This window comes from Oncorhynchus mykiss, chromosome 28 (assembly GCF_013265735.2).
Source record: "Oncorhynchus mykiss isolate Arlee chromosome 28, USDA_OmykA_1.1, whole genome shotgun sequence".
NCBI lineage: Eukaryota > Metazoa > Chordata > Actinopteri > Salmoniformes > Salmonidae > Oncorhynchus > Oncorhynchus mykiss.
In genome coordinates this window covers 18,574,680-18,594,713 of record NC_048592.1, presented here as the reverse complement: position 1 = coordinate 18,594,713, position 20,034 = coordinate 18,574,680, and the positions used below count along the sequence as shown (strand labels likewise).

General features: G+C 40.2%; 1 protein-coding gene across 4 annotated transcripts in view; it reads right to left on the bottom strand.

Annotated features, from left to right (window-relative positions):
• The window catches only part of LOC110508667 (solute carrier family 12 member 7), a 79,098-nt gene extending 63,847 nt beyond the window's left edge, over window positions 1–15,251 (bottom strand). Inside the window, exon 1 of one of the 4 annotated variants that reach the window (XM_036967035.1) lies at window positions 14,693–15,251. In XM_036967035.1, the coding sequence (XP_036822930.1) occupies window positions 14,693–14,801 (109 nt within the window). In that variant the 5' untranslated portion in view covers window positions 14,802–15,251. The remainder of the gene's footprint in view (window positions 1–14,692) is intronic. The other 3 variants (XM_021589369.2, XM_021589370.2, XM_036967036.1) reach the window with 3 other exon arrangements.
• Window positions 15,252–20,034: the final 4,783 nt, after the last annotated feature.

Sequence of the window (20,034 nt, the reverse complement as noted above, 5' to 3'; positions counted from 1 at the left end):
TAATCCATGCACTTGACAGGTGTGGCATATTAAGAAGCTGATAAAACAGCATGATCATTACACAAGTGTACCTTGTGCTGGGGATAATAAAAGGCCACTCTAAAATGAGCAGTTTTGTCACACAACAATCAACAATGCCACCAATGTCTCAAGTTGAGGGAGAGTGCAATTGGCTCTCAACTGGGTGGACCTATGCTGCGCCCCTGCCCAGTCATGTGAAATCCATAGATTAGGGCCTAATGACTTTATTTAAATTGACTGATTTCCTTATAAAAAACTAACACAGCAAAATCTTTGAAATTTTTGCATGTTGAGTTTATATTTTTGTTCCGTATACTTAAGTAAAAGTACTTTAAAGTACTACTTAAGTTGTTTTAGGGATATCTGTACTTGACTATTTATATTTTACAACTTTCACTTTAACTCCACTACATTCCTAAATTAATATGTACTTTTTACTCCCATACATTTTCCCTGACACCCAAAATAACTTGTTTCACTTAGAATGCTCAGGCAGGACAGCAATATGGTCCAATTCACACACCTATCAATATAATGCGTTTTCATCCCTACTGCCTCTGGTCTGGCGGACTAAACACAAATACATTTGTAAATGATGTCTCTGTGTTTGAGTGTGTAATTATGCCCTCTGGTTTAATTAATATAAGGAATTAGATGTATAGCATTTACTTTTTACTCAAGTATAACAATTGAGTACTTTTCCACCACTACTTAAGTACATTTAAAACCAGATACTTTCAGAAGTAGTATTTTACTGGGTGACATTCACTTTTACATGAGACAATTTCTATCAAGGTATCTTTACTTTTACTCAAGTATGACAATTGAGTGACTTTATAGGCTAACTTTCATTGCTAGCTTACAGCTGAAGAAACATCAATTCACTACCCTAGTACTTCGTTTGCAAACCATAACGCAAAATATGCTGACTTCAAAGCTAATTGTCAAAAAACGTTATTAATGAACTTAGTTACCACTAACACCTCATTCGCTTCCTCGTCTCCCTGCCCACCCGTCTGGTTTCCACTAGATTCCATATGCCACATTCTGCCTTGCTAATGAAGTAAATACTTTCTTAAAAAGAGACAGCGCACACTTTTACAAGAGAAGAGACTGCTTCTTATATGCAAATGTTGTTGATCAATACAATAACATAATATATGTTCTCCTAGCAGTTGCAAATAAAATACATCCAAAATGGAAAGGATTGTTTGTAATCTGTCATCTGTAACCGCATGAAATCAGCTAAAACAAGCTCAATAACTCAATGCATGTACACACTCCTATTTACATCATGTGCCCCGCACGTACCTTCAAAATTATTTGTCAATCGTCATTGACTTGAAAAACACAATTTCCATCATAATTTGTTGCAATAAAGTTATAATCCACCCGTTGAACAAATAAAAATTGAAGATCTTTAGAAAATGGCTCCTATATCTGCCGTTTCCATTACACGTCGTAATTATTATTTTTTGCGACAATGGTATTGTCTAATCACCTGGGTAAATGGAAACCTGCCTACTGATGTCTACACAATTTGGAGACAATCATAGAAAGTACTCATCAGTAAATAGATTTTATAAAGCAACTAGAATCTGGAATTACTAAGGTTTTATAAGAACGGTGTTGTGTGCAAACACTCAAATAGAATCCTACAGTACGAGCTGGCAGTCAGCCTGTGACATTCCAATAAATTAAGGGAAATTTAGAAATTAATTGGGGTGGTCCAAAAAAGGGGAAGGTTGTCAAACTTATTTTTAAAAATTGCTTTGAGGGTTGTGTGTTTTTTTAATTTTTATTGGGCACAGGAGAGGGCAGTGAGTTTTTTACATTTACCCTTTTGCAGGTTTTACTATATAATTTCTTCCATTCTAGCTACATTTCTTCATCTGCTTTCATGCGCCGCCACTATATCAAGGTGTTTTGGTACATCCCTTATGCACTACGCTTTTCTACGCGCTAACTATACAACAGGTGTACCAGTCTAACTGTCTATCCTGCCCTCTATCCACCATTCACAGAGACAATAGTGGTAGGTGGATCATTTGTCCAGATCTGCAATATGCTAACTAGCAATCATACCACACATCAAATTATTCAAAGCTGCACCAATTTTCAAAATAAGCAGAGGGGCAGGTGTATGAAAGAACAGTGAGACACGCACCTTAAAAAGCTCCCCTATTGAGCTTGCTTAAGGACAATACAATCATCCTACAACACCACATTCCAATGAATAATTGCATTATTATTTTTAAGTGAGTACAAAATTCTACTCAAGGCTGTAAACTGCAGTGAAAATGTATACTGAATAACAGCGCATAAGCCCTGTGATTTTAATATTTAATTCCATTTGTATCAGTTGTGGGTCTACTCTCTGCAGTTTATAAGGGCCAGAAAAGCACAGTAGCAGGCTAGTCTGACTGTATTTTAAGTTCTAATACTGAGATGTACTGTCTGTTGCGGATCATCATTCTCCCAAGTCGTCCTATAATACAGGGCCTTCAGAAACAATTCACACACCTTTTTCTTTTTCAAAATGTTGTCACAGCCAGTAGCGGTGCGTGGGTAAAATCACTGGGGAAGCCAGAAAAAAAGCCATATTACAACCTAAGTTTTGTGATAATTGCATTGTTTGCTCTATAACCTGTTAGTTCATATGCCTTGGCACTGTGATATATAGGCCTAAAGGCTGAGACAATAGTGGGAGAATAAATTCAACCACACCTTTGTTTTATCACAAAACCAGATGGCAAACTCTGTCTGGTTTAGTCCACAAAGCATATTGCATGAAAACAGAGAGTTACATGACCTACAGCATGGTCAAGCAACCGAATGTTTCCAACATTTTCAGACTACTAAACAACTATTGATTTAGAACCACAGAGAGTTACCGAAAGTCGCAAAGAAAACAGGGGCCACTATTCCAGCACCAATTCAACATCAAATCACCTTTGCTTAGTCTAATACAGTGATAACTAAAAGATACCAATCTTTACCAATCAACGTAAGCTAAGAATTAGTTCTACTGTGTGTGTGTGTGTGTGTGTGTGCGCGCGCAAGTAGATAAATGTTGACTGACCCTACTTGTAGAGAAATGCCAATGCCATCCTCCTCTCATGTTGACGAAACACTGTCATACAGTACACACTTAAATTTCTTTGTATATTTCGTAGCTGTTTATTTACCACCGCAGACGGAGGCTGGCACTAAGACAGCATTGAATGAGCTGTATTCCGCCATAAGCAAACAAGAAAACGCTTACCCAGATGCGGCGCTCCTAGTAGCCGGGGACTTTAATGCAGGGAAACTTAAAAAAGTTGCCTCATTTCTATCAGCATGTTAATTGTACAACCAGAGGGGGAAAAAAAAACTCTGGACCACCTTTACTCCAAACACAGAGACGAATACAAAGCTCTCCCTCACCCTACATTTGGCAAATCTTACCGTAATTCTATCCTCCTGATTCCTGCTTACAAGCAGAAATTAAAGCAGGAAGCACAAAATAAAAAAAAGTAGTCAGATGAAGCAGATGCTAAGCTACAGGACTGTTTTGCTAGCACAGACTGGAATATGTTCCAGGATTCCTCCGATGGCATTGATGAGAACACCACAGCAGTCATTGGCTTCATCAATAGGTGCATTGAAGACGACGTCCGCACAGTGACCGTACGTACATACCCCAACCAGAAGCCATGGATTACAGGCAAAATCCGCACTGAGCTAAGGCTAGAGATGCCGCTTTCAAGGAGCGTGACTAAGCCGGAAGCTTATAAGAAATCCTGCTATGTCCTCCGACGAACCCTCAAACAGATAGTGTCAATACAGGACTAAGATCGAATCGTACTACACCGGCTCCGACGCTTGTCGGATGTGGCAGGGCTTGCAAATCATTATAGACTACAAAGGGAAGCACAGCAGAGAGCTGCCCAGTGACACGAGCCTACCAGAAGAGCTGAACTACCTCTATGCTAGCTTCGAGGCAAAAAACACTGAAACATGCATGAGAGCGCCAGCTGTTCCGGAAGACCTTTAAACAGGTCAACATTTACAAGGCCTCAGGGCCAGGCGGATTACCAGGACGTGTACTGCCAGCATGAGCTCACCAACTGGCAAGTGTCTTCACTGACATTTTCAACCACTCCCTGTCCGAGTCTGTAATAACATGTTTTAAGCACACCACCATAGTGCATGTGCCCAAGAACACTAAGGTAACCTGCCTAAATGACTACCAACCCATAGCACTCACATCTGCAGCCATGAAGTGCTTTGAAAGGCTGGTCATGGCTCACATCAACACAATTATCCCAGAAACCTTAGACCCACTCCAATTTGCATACCACCCTAACAGATCCACAAATGGTGCAATCTCTATTGCACTCCACACTGCCCTTTTCCAACTGGACAAAAGGAACACCTATGTGAGAATGCTATTCATTGACTACAGCTCAGTATTCAACACCATAGTGCCCTCAAAGTGCATCACTAAGCTAAGGACCTGGGAATAAACACCTCCCTCTACAACTCGACCTGACGGGCCGCCCCCAGGTGGTAAGGGTAGGTAACAATACATCCGCCATGCTGATCCTCAACATGCCCCTCAAGGGTGCGTGCTCTGTCCCCTCCTGTACTCTCTGTTCACTCATGACTGCACGGCCAGGCACGACACCAACATTAAGTTTGCCGATGACTCAAGTGGTAGGCCTGATCACCGACAATGACGAGACCTCCCAATAGGAGTTCAGAGACCTGGCCGAGTGGTGCCAGGACAACAACCTCTCCATCAACTTGATCAAGACAAAGGAGATGTTTGTGGACTACAGGAAAAGGAGGACCAAGCACCCCTCCATTCTCATCGACGGGGCTGTAGTGGAGTAGGTTGAGAGCTTCAAGTTCCTTGGTGTTCACATCACCAACAAACAAACATGGTCCAAGCACAACAAGACAGTCGTGAAGGGGGCACGACAAAACCTATTCCCCCTCAGGAGACTGAAAAGATTTGGCATGGGTCCTCAGATCCTCAAAAGGTTCTACAGCTGCACCATCGAGAGCAACCTGACCGGTTGCATCACTGCCTGGTATGGCAACTGCTCGGACTGAGACCGCAAGGCACAACAGAGTGTAGTGCGCAAGGCCCAGTACATCACGGGGCCAAGCTTCCTGCCATCCAGGTCCTCTATACCAGGCGGTGGCAGAGGAAGGCCCTAAAAATTGTCAAAGACTCCAGCCTCCCTAGTCATAGACTGTTCGCTCTGCTACCGCACGGCAAGCGGTACCGGAGCGCCAAGTCTAGATCCAAGAGGCTTCTAAACAGCTTCTACCCCCAAGCCATAAGGCTCTTGAACATAAAATCAAATGGCTACCCAGACTATTTGTAATGCCCCCCCTCTTCTTTTACACTGCTGCTACTACTCTGTTATTATCTATGCATAGTCACTAATAACTACCTCAGCTAACTGGTGCCCCCGCACATCGACTCTGTACCGGTACCCCCCTGTATATAGTCTCGCTATTGTTATTTTTATTTCTTATTCTTAGCCGTATTTTTTTAACTGCATTGTTGGTTAGGGACTCGTAAGTAAGCATTTCACTGTAAGGTCTACATGTTGTATTCTGAGCATGTGACTAATAACATCTGATTCGATTATATTTATTATCCTGGGCTACCTTGCTAAAATGCTTGCTCGTTAGACTAACTTCCGTTCATAGGCAGCGTTAGCTAGTTAACATTATCCTTCTACATCTAGCTACATATTGAACTTCCATCCTCTCGGGCCAGGGGCACAACAATGTATGTATGAATGTATGGAATAGAATCGCCGTTATAATTTTTTTATTTCACCTTTATTTAACCAGGTAGGCAAGTTGAGAACAAGTTCTCATTTACAATTGCGACCTGGCCGATACGGAGAATTAAGTAAAACCAAGTCCAAATCCATATCTCCATCCATGACTAATTTAGGAAAGGGACCACTTTAGCTAGTCAGCTAGCCACTGGAGGACACTAACACAATGAGATGCAACAATTCAAGTGTTCTCTGTCAATGACGTATGTTCTCAGTGTGATTTGATAGGAGTGATACCAAAATCCAAGCTGGCTTCCCCTGACATTTTTTTGGGGTGCACCAGGACCATTCACTGTTGATCTCATATTGGTTAAATTGTTATACTTTCTATCAAAGGAGGCCAAATGCTTGCTGGCTTCCCTTGCATTCCATTCAATGCTACGGGCGGAAACAAAGTCATACTTGTTTGGACCAGACAACATCAGATAGACGGCCTACACGTAGAGAGACAGAGGGGTGCTGTCATGCTCGCTCGGATGCTTTCTCCGGTGAGATACAGTCAGCCACTTACGAATTAAAGGAAAACTATGAAACACCGAGAGACGAAAGATAAAATATTTTTTTTGTTGAAGACTGGCTTCCCTTGGCACCCATGAATAAACACAACTAGTTACAGACTTAATCAATTTAAAATTAAATTGAGTGTGTCACTGGCCAACACACAATACCCCATAATGTGGAATAATGTTTTTTTTAATAAAAAATGAAAAGCTAAAATGTCTTGAACCAATAAGTATTCAACCCCTTTGTTATGGCAAAAATGTGCTTAACAAATCACATAATAAATTGCATGGACTCACTGTGTACAATAGTGTTTAACATATTTTTTTTTTGTGATGCACCGATATTACATTTTTGTCCTAATCTGATATCCGATATTTTCTTTGCCAAAAAAAAAACGATACCGATAACCGATATTTACATTTTTAGCAGCCTTTTAAGCATTCTAGTACAGTTAAATAGTTAAACACACACACAGCAGTCTAAGGCACTGCATATCAGTGCAAGAGGCGCAACTACAGTCCCTGGTTCGAATCCAGGCAGTATCACAAAACCTATTTCTTTTCACTTACTTGCTGTGCTGTTTCATTGTTCAGTCGTTTCATTCTCAACCAGAATTTCTATGGAACGCCGTTTGGGTCTTTGCATGTCAAATAACACTATGTGACGTGTCAAATAAGCTTGTTGACCAATCAGGACCTGAATATGACTGCGCGTCACATAATAATTAAACGCTTTAATACATTTTTACGTAGTTATTAAACATTGATTACACGATCACTCGTATTTCATATGTCACAACGATTCATCAATACATATGCTGATGCTGGTAAAGTTGTCTCGCGCACCTACAGTGGTGGTCATAAAAAAAACTAGCTAGCTCATGGATGCAAACAATGTTCTTCCCCAAAAACATAGCAAAACGACAATCTGTTTCAGTAGCTACAGTGCCTTGTGAAAGTATTCGGCCCCCCTTGAACTTTGCGACCTTTTGCCACATTTCAGGCTTCAAACATAAAGATATAAAACTGTATTTTTTTGTGAAGAATCAACAACAAGTGGGACACAATCATGAAGTGGAACGACATTTATTGGATATTTCAAACTTTAACAAATCAAAAACTGAAAAATTGGGCGTGCAAAATTATTCAGCCCCTTTACTTTCAGTGCAGCAAACTCTCTCCAGAAGTTCAGTGAGGATCTCTGAATGATCCAATGTTGACCTAAATAACTAATGATGATAAATACAATCCACCTGTGTGTAATCAAGTCTCCGTATAAATGCACCTGCACTGTGATAGTCTCAGAGGTCCGTTAAAAGCGCAGAGAGCATCATGAAGAACAAGGAACACACCAGGCAGGTCCGAGATACAGTTGTGAAGAAGTTTAAAGCCAGATTTGGATACAAAAATATTTCCCAAGCTTTAAACATCCCAAGGAGCACTGTGCAAGCGATAATATTGAAATGGAAGGAGTATCAGACCACTGCAAATCTACCAAGACCTGGCCGTCCCTCTAAACTTTCAGCTCATACAAGGAGAAGACTGATCAGAGATGCAGCCAAGAGGCCCATGATCACTCTGGATGAACTGCAGAGATCTACAGCTGAGGTGGGAGACTCTGTCCATAGGACAACAATCAGTCGTATATTGCACAAATCTGGCCTTTAATGGAAGAGTGGCAAGAAGAAAGCCATTTCTTAAAGATATCCATAAAAAGTGTTGGTTAAAGTTTGCCACAAGCCACCTGGGAGACACACCAAACATGTGGAAGAAGGTGCTCTGGTCAGATGAAACCAAAATTTAACTTTTTGGCAACAATGCAAAACGTTATGTTTGGCGTAAAAGCAACACACCATCCCCACTGTCAAACATGGTGGTGGCAGCATCATGGTTTGGGCCTGCTTTTCTTCAGCAGGGACAGGGAAGATGGTTAAAATTGATGGGAAGATGGATGGAGCCAAATACAGGACCATTCTGGAAGAAAACCTGATGGAGTCTGCAAAAGACCTGAGACTGGGACGGAGATTTGTCTTCCAACAAGACAATGATCCAAAACATAAAGCAAAATCTACAATGGAATGGTTCAAAAATAAACATATCCAGGTGTTAGAATGGCCAAGTCAAAGTCCAGACCTGAATCCAATCGAGAATCTGTGGAAAGAACTGAAAACTGCTGTTCACAAATGCTCTCCATCCAACCTCACTGAGCTCGAGCTGTTTTGCAAGGAGGAATGGGAAAAAATTTCAGTCTCTCGATGTGCAAAACTGATAGAGACATACCCCAAGCGACTTACAGATGTAATCGCAGCAAAAGGTGGCGCTACAAAGTATTAACTTAAGGGGGCTGAATAATTTTGCACGCCCAATTTTTCAGTTTTTGATTTGTTAAAAAAGTTTGAAATATCCAATAAATGTCGTTCCACTTCATGATTGTGTCCCACTTGTTGTTGATTCTTCACAAAAAAATACAGTTTTATATCTTTATGTTTGAAGCCTGAAATGTGGCAAAAGGTCGCAAAGTTCAAGGGGGCCGAATACTTTCGCAAGGCACTGTATAGTTAGCTAGCTAACTATATAGCTAGGTGTCATCATCTAAAATAACCCTAATTTATAAGACAGTTTTAATTTGATTAATGGTGGTCGGACCCATCTATGTGAAGCTTGCCACAATAAGGATTAGCCACAATAGTGGACTTTGCGGTTACCCTTCAAATTAAAAGTATGGCATAATTCTACTATTTGTATTCACTTGCATAACTGTCAATGGCATACTTTTATTTTGAACGCAAACCACAAATTCCACTATTGTGCCCAATCCTTATTGTGTCTAGATTCACAATACATAACCTGGTCTTGTCGAGCTTCACTAGCCAGATGAAGCTGGCTGGCTGCTTATAACATAGGCTTTGGGCAACAGAGTTAAGTAGCTGGCTAGCTATTTTTTTCATGAACTGAAGTTTAATTTCAATAGGCTAGCAACAAGCTGTAACCTAGCTAATATTTACTCACAAGGATTCCTAAATCATTGCTAAGAATAACGAAAATGACTGCAGTTTCTAATGGTCATTGTTTTCAGGGTGGTTGTATTGGTGCTAGCTAGGTACCAAGCTAAAGCTAGCTACCCCAGAAGTTTAGGTCAAACAAATGATGCTTTATTACCAATGCGGTATTGTAAACATATCGTTTGCAGACTTTTCTGTACAGCTTTGACAGTGCTACTGTATCTTTTTTGACACATAAAGACTCAAACGGTGTTCCATAGTAGGCATGTCGTGAAGCTAATAGCAGTGACGCTATTACTGTGTAACTCCGATAGGGCAACATCTGAAAAAACTAGTGTGTACCGGTGCGCACATGTGTACTGGTGCCCATCACCCACGACAGAGAACGGTTGATTGTCAAGGGCAATGAATTCCATTACCTTGGATTTAATGGATTTTGCCTTGTCTCGCTGAAATGTTCTTACTCTTTCAAATGATTGCTCGACTTGTTGACTGCTCAATCCACACAGCAGACATTGTGGGCTAGGTTAGGAATGCTGTGTCAGAAGTGTAGCGCAACATTTTATGTGGCGTCATTACGTCATGTTATATAGGTACAGTGGGGCAAAAAAGTATTTAGTCAGCCACCAATTGTGCAAGTTCTCCCACTTAAAAAGATGAGGCCTTTTCATCATAGGTACACTTAAATTATGACAGACAAAATGAGAAAAAAAATCCCAGAAAATCACATTGTAGGATTTTTTATGAATTTATGTTATCTGATGTAGCTCTCTAATTACTCCTGATATTTTGGAGGCATTTCTGAACATGCCGTCAATGTAAACCTATATTTGTGGATATAAATATGCATATTATCGAACAAAACAAATGTATTGTGTAACATGATGTCATATGAGTGTCATCTGAGGAAGATTATCAAAGTATGCTGATTAATTTTATATCTCTAATTCTGCTTTTGTGACCATCTTTGGCTGGGAAAAATGGCTGTGTGTTTTTTTGGATTTGGTGGTGATCTAACATAAATGTTATGTTGTGTTTTCGCTGTAAAACATCTTAAAAATCGGACATGATGGGTAGATTAACAAGATGTTCATCTTTCATTTGCTGTATTGGACTTGTGTGCAAGTTAAATATTTCGGAAAAATATTTTTGAATATCCCGCGGCCACCTTTTCAGCTGAAGGGGGGGGGGTTCCGTTAGTGGAACGTGTTTCCTAGACAGGTTAACTTCTTGTAACTAGTGGGCACTATTTTCATTTTTGGAAAAATAACGTTCCCAGAGTAAACAAGCTATTTTGTCAGGACAAGATGCTAGAATATGCATATAATTGACAGCTTAGGATAGAAAACACTCTAAAGTTTCCAAAACTGTAAAAAAAATATTGTCTGTGAGTATAACAGAACTGATATTGCAGGCAAAAGCCTGAGAAAAATCAAATCCGGGCGTGACTCATGTTTTGACAGCTCTGCGTTCCGATGTGTCCCTATTGAGCAGTGAATGGGCTATCAACCAGATTCCTTTTTCTACGTATTCCCCAAGGTGTCTACAGCATTTTGACGTAGTTTCACGCATTTATGTTGAAGAATGCGCGTAAGCAACTATATTGCGTAAGTGGTCACCTGATGGCTCTGAGTGATTCTTGTGTAAAATACAGAGGTAGCCATTTTTCCTCTCAGTTCTACTGAAAATTATTATCGAATATATATATTTGAAAAACACCTTGAGGATTGATTATAAACAACGTTTGCCATGTTTCTGTCGATATTATGGAGCTAATTTGGAATATTTTTCGGCGTTTTCATGACTGCAATTTCCGGTCGATTTCTCAGCCAAACGTGAAGAACAAACGGAGCTATTCCGCCTACAAAAATAATATTTTTGGAAAAAAGGAACATTTGCTATCTAACTGGGAGTCTCGTGAGTGAAAACATCTGAAGCTCATCAAAGGTAAACTATTTAATTTGATTGCTTTTCTGATTTGTGACCAAGTTGCCTACAGCTAGCTGGACATAATGCTAGGCTATCGATAAACTTACAAATGCTTGTCTTGCTTTGGCTGTAAAGCATATTTTCAAAATCTGAGATGACAGGGTGATTAACAAAAGGCTAAGCTATGTTTCAATATATTTCACTTGTGATTTCATGAATAGGAATATTTTCTAGTAATATTTATGTCCGTTGCGTTATACTAATTAGTGTCAGATGATGACAACGATCCCGGACACGGGATGGGGAGTTACAACAGGTTTAAGGAACACCTGTTAATTTAAATGCATTCCAGGTGACTATCTCAAGAAGCTGGTTGAGAGAATGCAAAGGGTGGCTATTTGAAGAATCTCAAAATATATTTTGATTTGTTTAACACTATTTTGGTTACTACATGATTCCATGTGTTATTTCATAGTTGAGGTCTTTACTATTCTACAATGTAGAAAATATATATTTTTAAATAAACAAAAAGCCCTGAATGTGTAGGTGTTCTAAAACTTTTGAACGGTTATATATATATAGTTTATATAGTTATATATATATATATAGTTTTATTTACTTGGCGGACCGAACCTGCCTCCGCCCACCCTAAAAAAAAACTTCAAATTAAAATAAACAAATAATACACTAGAATATACACAGCAAAGTACATACGTGGGACCATTCTCGCCAATGAGAGGGCAGATACATGCAGGCACAACTGGGTCATTTTTCTCAATATTGCCAGAAAGCAATGTGCATCCACTTATATCAGTACATTTCTAACAACCTAAACATTACAAAACATATATTAGATTAAATAAGCATCAAGTAATTCGACAATCGCCCATAGACCTCCATACAAAATAGGTATGGAGCTTATCTCACGGGACAAATTTTGGGCAGAGTGAATCCTCGAGTCACCTCTTCCTCTCTGCCCTAACCCATTTTAACTACCAAAATAAAAGGAAACAATTGAGTAAATTAGGGACAAAAAGTGTATTGATAGCTGGTGTTTCCACACAGGTGTCGTTCCTTAGTTGATTAAGCAATTCAAATAAAATGGTATTTGTCACATGCGCCAAATACAACAGGTGTAGTGAAATGCTTACTCATGAGCCCTTAACCAACAATGCAGAGTCTTTAAAATGTCAGAAAAATTTGCTAAACTAAAGGAAACATAGTAACACAAAATTACAATAACGAGGCTATATACAGGAGGTACCAAGTCTATGTGCAGGGGTATGTACGGGTTAGTTGTGGTAATTGAGGTAATATGTAGGTAAAGTGACTATGTATAGATAATAAACAGAGAGTAGCAGCAGCATATGTGAAGAGTGTGAAGGAATTTATGTGTGTGTGTGTGTGGCGTCAATATGCATGTGCGTTTGTTGGAGTGTGAGGGTAGTCCAGTGAGTGTACATAAACCTTGTGCAAGAGTTGCTTAAGACAGTGTTTTCCATCACCATCAACAAAACACCAAATGATGGAATTTCCCTCCAATAGAGTTCCAGACACTTGTAGAATCTATGCCATGCAAAAGGTTAATTGAAGCTGTGCTGGTAGCTCGTGGTGGCCCCAACGCCCTATTAAGACACTATGTTGGCGTTTCCTTTATTTGGTAAGTTACCTACATCTCCCTTCCAACAGGTACAGAACAATGAAGTTCTACTGATTCACAGCAAGTTAATACTTGACAGAGGAAAGGCATTTTTGCAGTGAATGCCACTGTGAAACGCAGAGCTGAGAAACCTTTAAAAAGGTAATACTATAAATATTGATTTCACATTAATCATGGTCCTAACACATGGAGGGAGAGCAACAGGGAGAAAGATTGTGTCACACTGAGGGCAAGCTATTGAATGAGTCGAGTGAATTAAAGAGAGACAGACAGAAAGAGACAAGAAACACAGCCTGGTGCAGCAAGGGTACCGAGAGAGGCTCGAACACATGTGTGCTCCTTTGCCAATATCGATTGCTGCTTTTATCAATTTTCATAATTTGAATATGCGAGTTGTTATAGGTTATCATATTAGAGGTTCTTTGAAATACAAGACTTTTGGTACACATATTAAAGTTGCACTATGCAGAAATTTCTCCGCCATTTTCTGGATGCTAAAACTAACAGTTTGCCTAATTTCAGTTTGTGACATAAATAAGCTAGCATAGTGTAGAGAATTTCTAAAATATATTTTCCATAACAAAAAAATATTGGATTTTCTGGTGTACAAACCCAAAAGTAAAAGACAACTTAAGGGAAGCATAGAAAGTGCAAATAGAACAGATCTACCACTTCTTAGACTTGCATTCAAGTAGAATGATAGATCTATAACTCACATTTGTATGTGAATTTGGTAGGGTTGCCCATAAAGTTACATATTGCCACAAAGACATGCCTAAACAACCAATGCACGCACGCAGGCCTAAAAAGCTGGTTTACTGTTCAAGATGAGGATATATGGATTCATGTATTTTTATGGTTGTGTACAAGTCGAGGATGTCGGGACAGTAGCACTCGGTCTTAAATCGTTGGATATCAAATAGACTGTAATGATGAGATTGTAAAACTACTGGAGTATAACAGTGTGCAGTTGTCTGTCGATTTATACAGCTTGTCGTAAGGGAGATCCAAGGCAGGTTGGACTAACTTGCACACAGGGAAGGACAAGGGAATCTGTTCACAATACAGAATCAGTGGGCAGTTAAGAGTAATTTTATTACCATGTATAGACTCAACAAATCTGGATCGATGACAACAACCACATGTTAATGCAAGGTGTAAGCACAGCTTCTGTCTCCTTTGTGGAGGCAGTAAAAAGGGTAGAAAGAACAGAAGATCCGATGTCAGTGAATAACAATGGAACTACACAGTAACATGCACCAAGGCCTGCATGTCACCAGCAAGATTCAGACATTCTTAATTTGAAGAAAGTGGCCTTTGTGACATATATAGCAATGGTGATAAACGGAACTGCACTTTTCTCTTGTAATTTTTTTTTGCATCCCCATTCAGTTGGTGGCGGCAATACACTTTTTTTCGTCAACTTTGCCATAAAACCCAAAAGAAGAGTGAGATTGAAATTGAATTTAGAGAGAGAAAGAGAAATGGAGGCAAGGAAAATCTCAGGAAGCACTCGCTTGTTTTTGTTTCTCAGAAGATGCAAAAAGTTCTCGTCTTAAAAAAATATATATTTCATCCCCTTAGACAGGAGAAAAATAAACAAACAAAGCAATATCATATTTATGTACGTTATGTGCTAGGGTAAACGCAAAGTGAACATGTTCAGCTGTTCTACAGAAGCTGCTTCGCTTGTCTGAGCCTGTCCTGACAACGTCAACAGTGTGCCCTCACCTGAATAGGGTCGTCGTGGAGTAATATCTTCCTCCCTAAACACAAGTTCGAGACTTGACTTCCCGGCCCCGCCATCCTCCACAGGGACCACAGTGAAGTTGGTGGGCATTTTATCCCCTCACTGCATTGACTCTAGCCTGAGAAAATCAACGTCCTTAGTCCCGCTCAACATCTCAAGGCACAGTTCGATGTGTTCTCTCCTGTTACGTCTCTCTCATCTATATCGCTTAGATTCTGCCCCCATGTGACCAGGCGTTCTCCAAATAAGGAGTGTTTCTGCAACTCCTCCCTCAGGAAAAAGTCCTCTTACACTCAACTTCCCTCTCTAAACTATAGTCCCTACGGCAGACAAGACTCCTAATTTTACAACAGGCACCTCCTGAAAATATTTCCATTCCTTTAATGAAAAGAGCCCTCTATCTCTATGTTTCCATTTACTTGTCGATTTTTAGAACGTTGCCAAGAAAAATAAATACGACATTGCATGCTACTTTGCGTTGCAATTTAACTATTGTTGATAACAAAAACAGCTGCACGTGTTGACGTCACATCCCCCCTCAAAATAAAAAAAACTTTTCGCAAAAACCAACAGTAGCTAGGTTTCCATCCAATTGGCGACACATTTTCATGTTTATATTCTGAAATCTGCATAAAGAAAATATGCGCATTTTCCCACCAGTAGTGTAGTTCCACCATATGGACTTGTTGCCAATACAAATCTGCGCGGGATGACGTGGTACACAAAATGTAATTGTTCGCTTAAATTTTAGTGTACCCCAATAAAAATCGAAAGTGCAATGTGTGTCCATCGCATTTTCAACTCTTTAACGATAGTTTGTCACTCCCCAAAAACACAGCTGAAAATTGTTGTTCTGATTAAGAAGCAATAAAACTAGCCTTCTTTAGACTAGTTGAGTATCTGAAGCATCCAAATTTGTGGGTTCGGTTACAGACTCAAAATGGCCAGAAACAAAGACCTTTCTTCTGAAACTTGTCAATCTATTCTTGTTCTGAGAAAAGAAGGCGAGAAATTACAAAGAAACTAAATATCTCATACAACGCTGTGTACTACTCCCTTCACAGAACAGCGCAAACTGGCGCTAACCAGAAAATAAAGTGTTTCTTTGTCATTATGGGGTATTGTGTGTAGATTGATGAGAATATTTTTAAATATATATACTGTATTTATTTTTATCTAGATGGAGGATTGGAAATGATGCAGACAATTACATTGATAGAAGCTACAATCTATTTGCAAAATTAAAACTGATCCACCCCCCCAAAAAAAATAATTGGTCCATGTGCCCTTCAGCAATGCACTTAACCCTAATTTGCTCCAGTGGCAGCATACTAATATGGCTGAGCCTGTAAAACAAAACATTTCACATCACCTATCTGGAGTACTGTATGTGACAATAAAACATCCTTTTTTTGGACAGTGTAGAACTATGGTAAAGTGACTCAGGATTTTGTCTTCCTTCCTCTATGTTTTCCCACCCTGTGTAAGTCAGAAGTCTGCGACATTAAGCACAGGTAAACAAAGGGGTGTTTCCTTTCCCACAGAGTAATTCAGAGGTGTTGATCGCTAGACTGACCCTGCCAGTTGAGAGAGAGGGAGAGTTGCCCCCTGTGGTAAGGCAGCAATCAACACAAAGGCCCTAGGCACGCATGTGAATCACTTCAGCCTGAGGGTGCCCCAGAGGAAAAATATGGAACAATTGGTCTAATGGATTCTTAAAAAAGCTGAAAAGAGAAAGATTTAAAAGACTGAAGGCTATTCATGACAATGAACATTCTGGAAACATCACATGAATAACGCTGAACACAACAAAATTGTAAAAATCTCACATCTACTCTTGGGCTATTTAACCAAAATCTCCCAGTAATGCCAGTATAGATTATCAGAACACCTTATCCTTGCATTGTATACAGTTGAATGTACTCTGGAGCAATAACAAGGTGTGTGTAAGTCATACTGTGTTCTGGTTGTGTGCAGTGTGATTATAAACTTTGTCATGGGAAGATGAAGGGAGATGAGATAAGAGATATCATTCAATGCTTTGTTCCTTTGGCAGTACATGCAGGTTGTTTACTGTTAAGACTTTCAAACTATTGTCAGTGCAAAAACAAAGGCACTTCAAAATAAAAGCACAATGTCCACAGGGCAAACCATTGGGGAAATGCTGTAGGAGGCATATAGGCCTATTTGTTATGGTTGTCAATCATCTGTGGGTTGGATAATTTGATAGTTCGGTAGTACAAAGTACCATTGGAATTGTAAAAACATTTGGTGAAATTTGATTGACTTGTCAATCTGTCATTTGTTCTGACAAAGCAACTTATCCTTTACAATTTATACTGAACAAAAATATAAACGCAACATGCAGCAATTTCAAAGATTTTGCTGTGTTACGGTTCATATAAGGAAATCAGTCAACTGAAATAAATCAATTAGGCCCCAATCTATGAATTTCACATGACTGGGAATATAAATATGCATCTGTTGGTTACAGATACCTTAAAAAAAGTAGGGGCGTGGATCATTAAAACAAGTCAGTATCTGATGTCACCACCATTTGCCTCATGCAGCGTGACACATTCCCTTCGCAAGTAGTTGATCAGCCTGTTGATTATGGCCTGTAGAATGTTGTCCCACTACTCTTCAATGGCTGTGAGAAGTTGCTGGATATTGGTGGGAACTAGAACACGCTGTCGTACAAGTCGATCCAGAGCATCCCAAACATTCTAAATGGGTGACATGTCTGAGTATGCAGGCCATGGAAGAACTGGGACATTTTCAGCGTCCAGGAATTGTATACAAATCCTTGCGACATGGGGCCGTGTATTATCATGCTGAAACATGAGGTGATGACGGCAGACGAATGGCACGACCATGAGCTTCAGGATCTCATTACGGTATCTCTGTGCATTCAAATTGCCATCGATAAAATGCAATTGTGTTCGTATCTTATGCTTGCCCATACCATTATATATGTTTGACATCATTTAGCAGACACTCTTATCCAGAGCATCTTACAATAGTGAGTGCATACATTTTAATACTTTTTTTGTACTGGACCCTGTGGGAATGAAACCCACAAACCTGGCATACTCTACCAACTGAATTACACAGGACTATAACCCCAGAGCCACCATGGGGCACTCTGTTCACAATGTTGACATCATCAAACCGCTCACCCACACAACGCCATACACGTGGTCTGCGATTGTGAGGTCATTTGGATGTACTGTCAAATTCTCTAAAACGACATTGGAGGCTGCTTATGGTAGAGCAATAAACATTGAATTCTCAGGCAACAGCTCTGGTGGACATTCCTGCAGTCAGCATGCCAATTGCACACTCCCTGAAAACTTGAGACATCTGTGGCATTGTGCTGTGTGACAAAACTAAGCATTTTATTGTCCTCAGCATAAGGTCCACCTGTGTAATCATGCTGTTTAGTCAACTTCTTGATATGCCACACCTGTCAGGGGGGTGGATTATCTTGGCAAAAGAGATATGCTCGCTAATAGGGATGTAAATGCCAGATTTGAGAGAAATAAGCTTGTCATGTTTGTCACAAGTTACCATAGCCACAAAAACATAAACTGTGCCTATTTCTACAATTTATCTTCTTAAAATGTGATTTTTAAACCTAACCTTAACCATTACCTTAACCACACTGTTAACCTTATGCCTAACCCTAACCTTAAATGAAGACCAAAAAGCAAATGATTGTTTTCATTATATTTTACGATAGCCTATTTTGACTATGTGGCTGTGAAATCTAGTGGAAACCGGATGTCATGGGTCCAAGCATAGACTTAGATAGACAACTCAGCTTTGTATCTGTCCCATTGTGGCATCTGTGAGAGCATGGGCAGTACCACTGAGGCCATCTCCATTTTGAAGTAGTCAATTTTCTTCATCCACTGCTTTCATGAGTTGGTAAGAAACTGAAAGGGTGCATACTGCCACTTGGAGTGTGGTTGAACAGGTATAAACCCAAGATTGGCGATTTACTTTACTCAGGACTTTGTTGAAGCACCTTTGGCAGGGTTTACAGCATCTAGTCTTCTGGGGTATGACACTTCAAACGTGGCACACCTGTATTTGGAGAGTTTCTCCCATTCTTCTCTGCAGATCTTCTCAAGCTCTGTCAGATTGGATGGGGAGCGTTGCTGCACAGCTATTTTCAAGTCTCTCCAGAGATGTTTGATCGGGTCAATGTCCAGGCTCTGGCTGGGCCACTCAAGGACATTCAGAGACTTGTCCCGAAGCCACTCCTTCAATGTCTTGGCTGTGTGCTGAGGGTCATTGTCCTAGTTGGAAGGTGAACCTTCGCCCCAGTCTAAGGTCCTGAGCCCTCTGGAGCAGGTTTTCATAAACGATGTCTCTATACTTTGCACTATTCATCTTTACGTCAATCCTGACTAGTCTCCCAGTTCCTGCTGCTGAAACACATCATCACAGCCTGATGCTGCCACCACCATGCTTCACTGTAGGGATGGTGCCAGATTTCTTCCAGACATGACACTTGGCATTCAGGCCAAAGAGTTCAATCTTGGTTTCATCAGACCAGAAATTCGTGTTTCTTATGGTGCCTTTTTGGCCAACTCCAAGAGGGCTGTCATGTGCCTTTTACTGAGGAGTGGCTTCCGTCTGGCCACTCAACCATAAAGGCCTGATTAGTGGAGCGCTGCAGAGATGGTTGTCCTTCTGGAAAGGTTCTCCCATCTCCAGAGAACAACTCTAGAGCTCTGTCAGAGTGACCATTGGGATCTTGGTCACCTCCCTGACAAAGCCCCTCTCCCCCGATTGCTCAGGTTGGCCATGTAGCCAGCTCTTGGAAGAGTCTTGGTGGTTCCAAACTTCTTCCATTTAAGAATTATGGAGCCCACTGTGTTCTTGGGGACCTTCAGTGCTGCAGAAATGTTTTGGTACCCTTCCCCAGATCTGTGTCTCGACACAATCCTGTCTCGGAGCTCTACGGACAATTCCTTCGAACTCATGGCTGAGTTTTTGCTCTGACTTGCACAGTCAACTCTGGGAACAAATATAGCCGGATGTGTGTCTTTCCAAATCATGTTCAATCAATTGAATTTACTACAGGTGGACTCCAATCAAGTTGTAGAAACATCTCAATGATGATCAATGGAAACAGGATGCACCTGAGCTCAATTTCGAGTCTCATAGCAAAGGGTCTGATTATTTATGTAAATGAGGTATTTCTGTTAGGGATGCACCGATATGAAATTCTGGGCCAATACCGATATCCAATATTTGAATACTTATATAAATAAGCTATATTTGTTCTTCATTTTTAATAAATGTGCAAAAA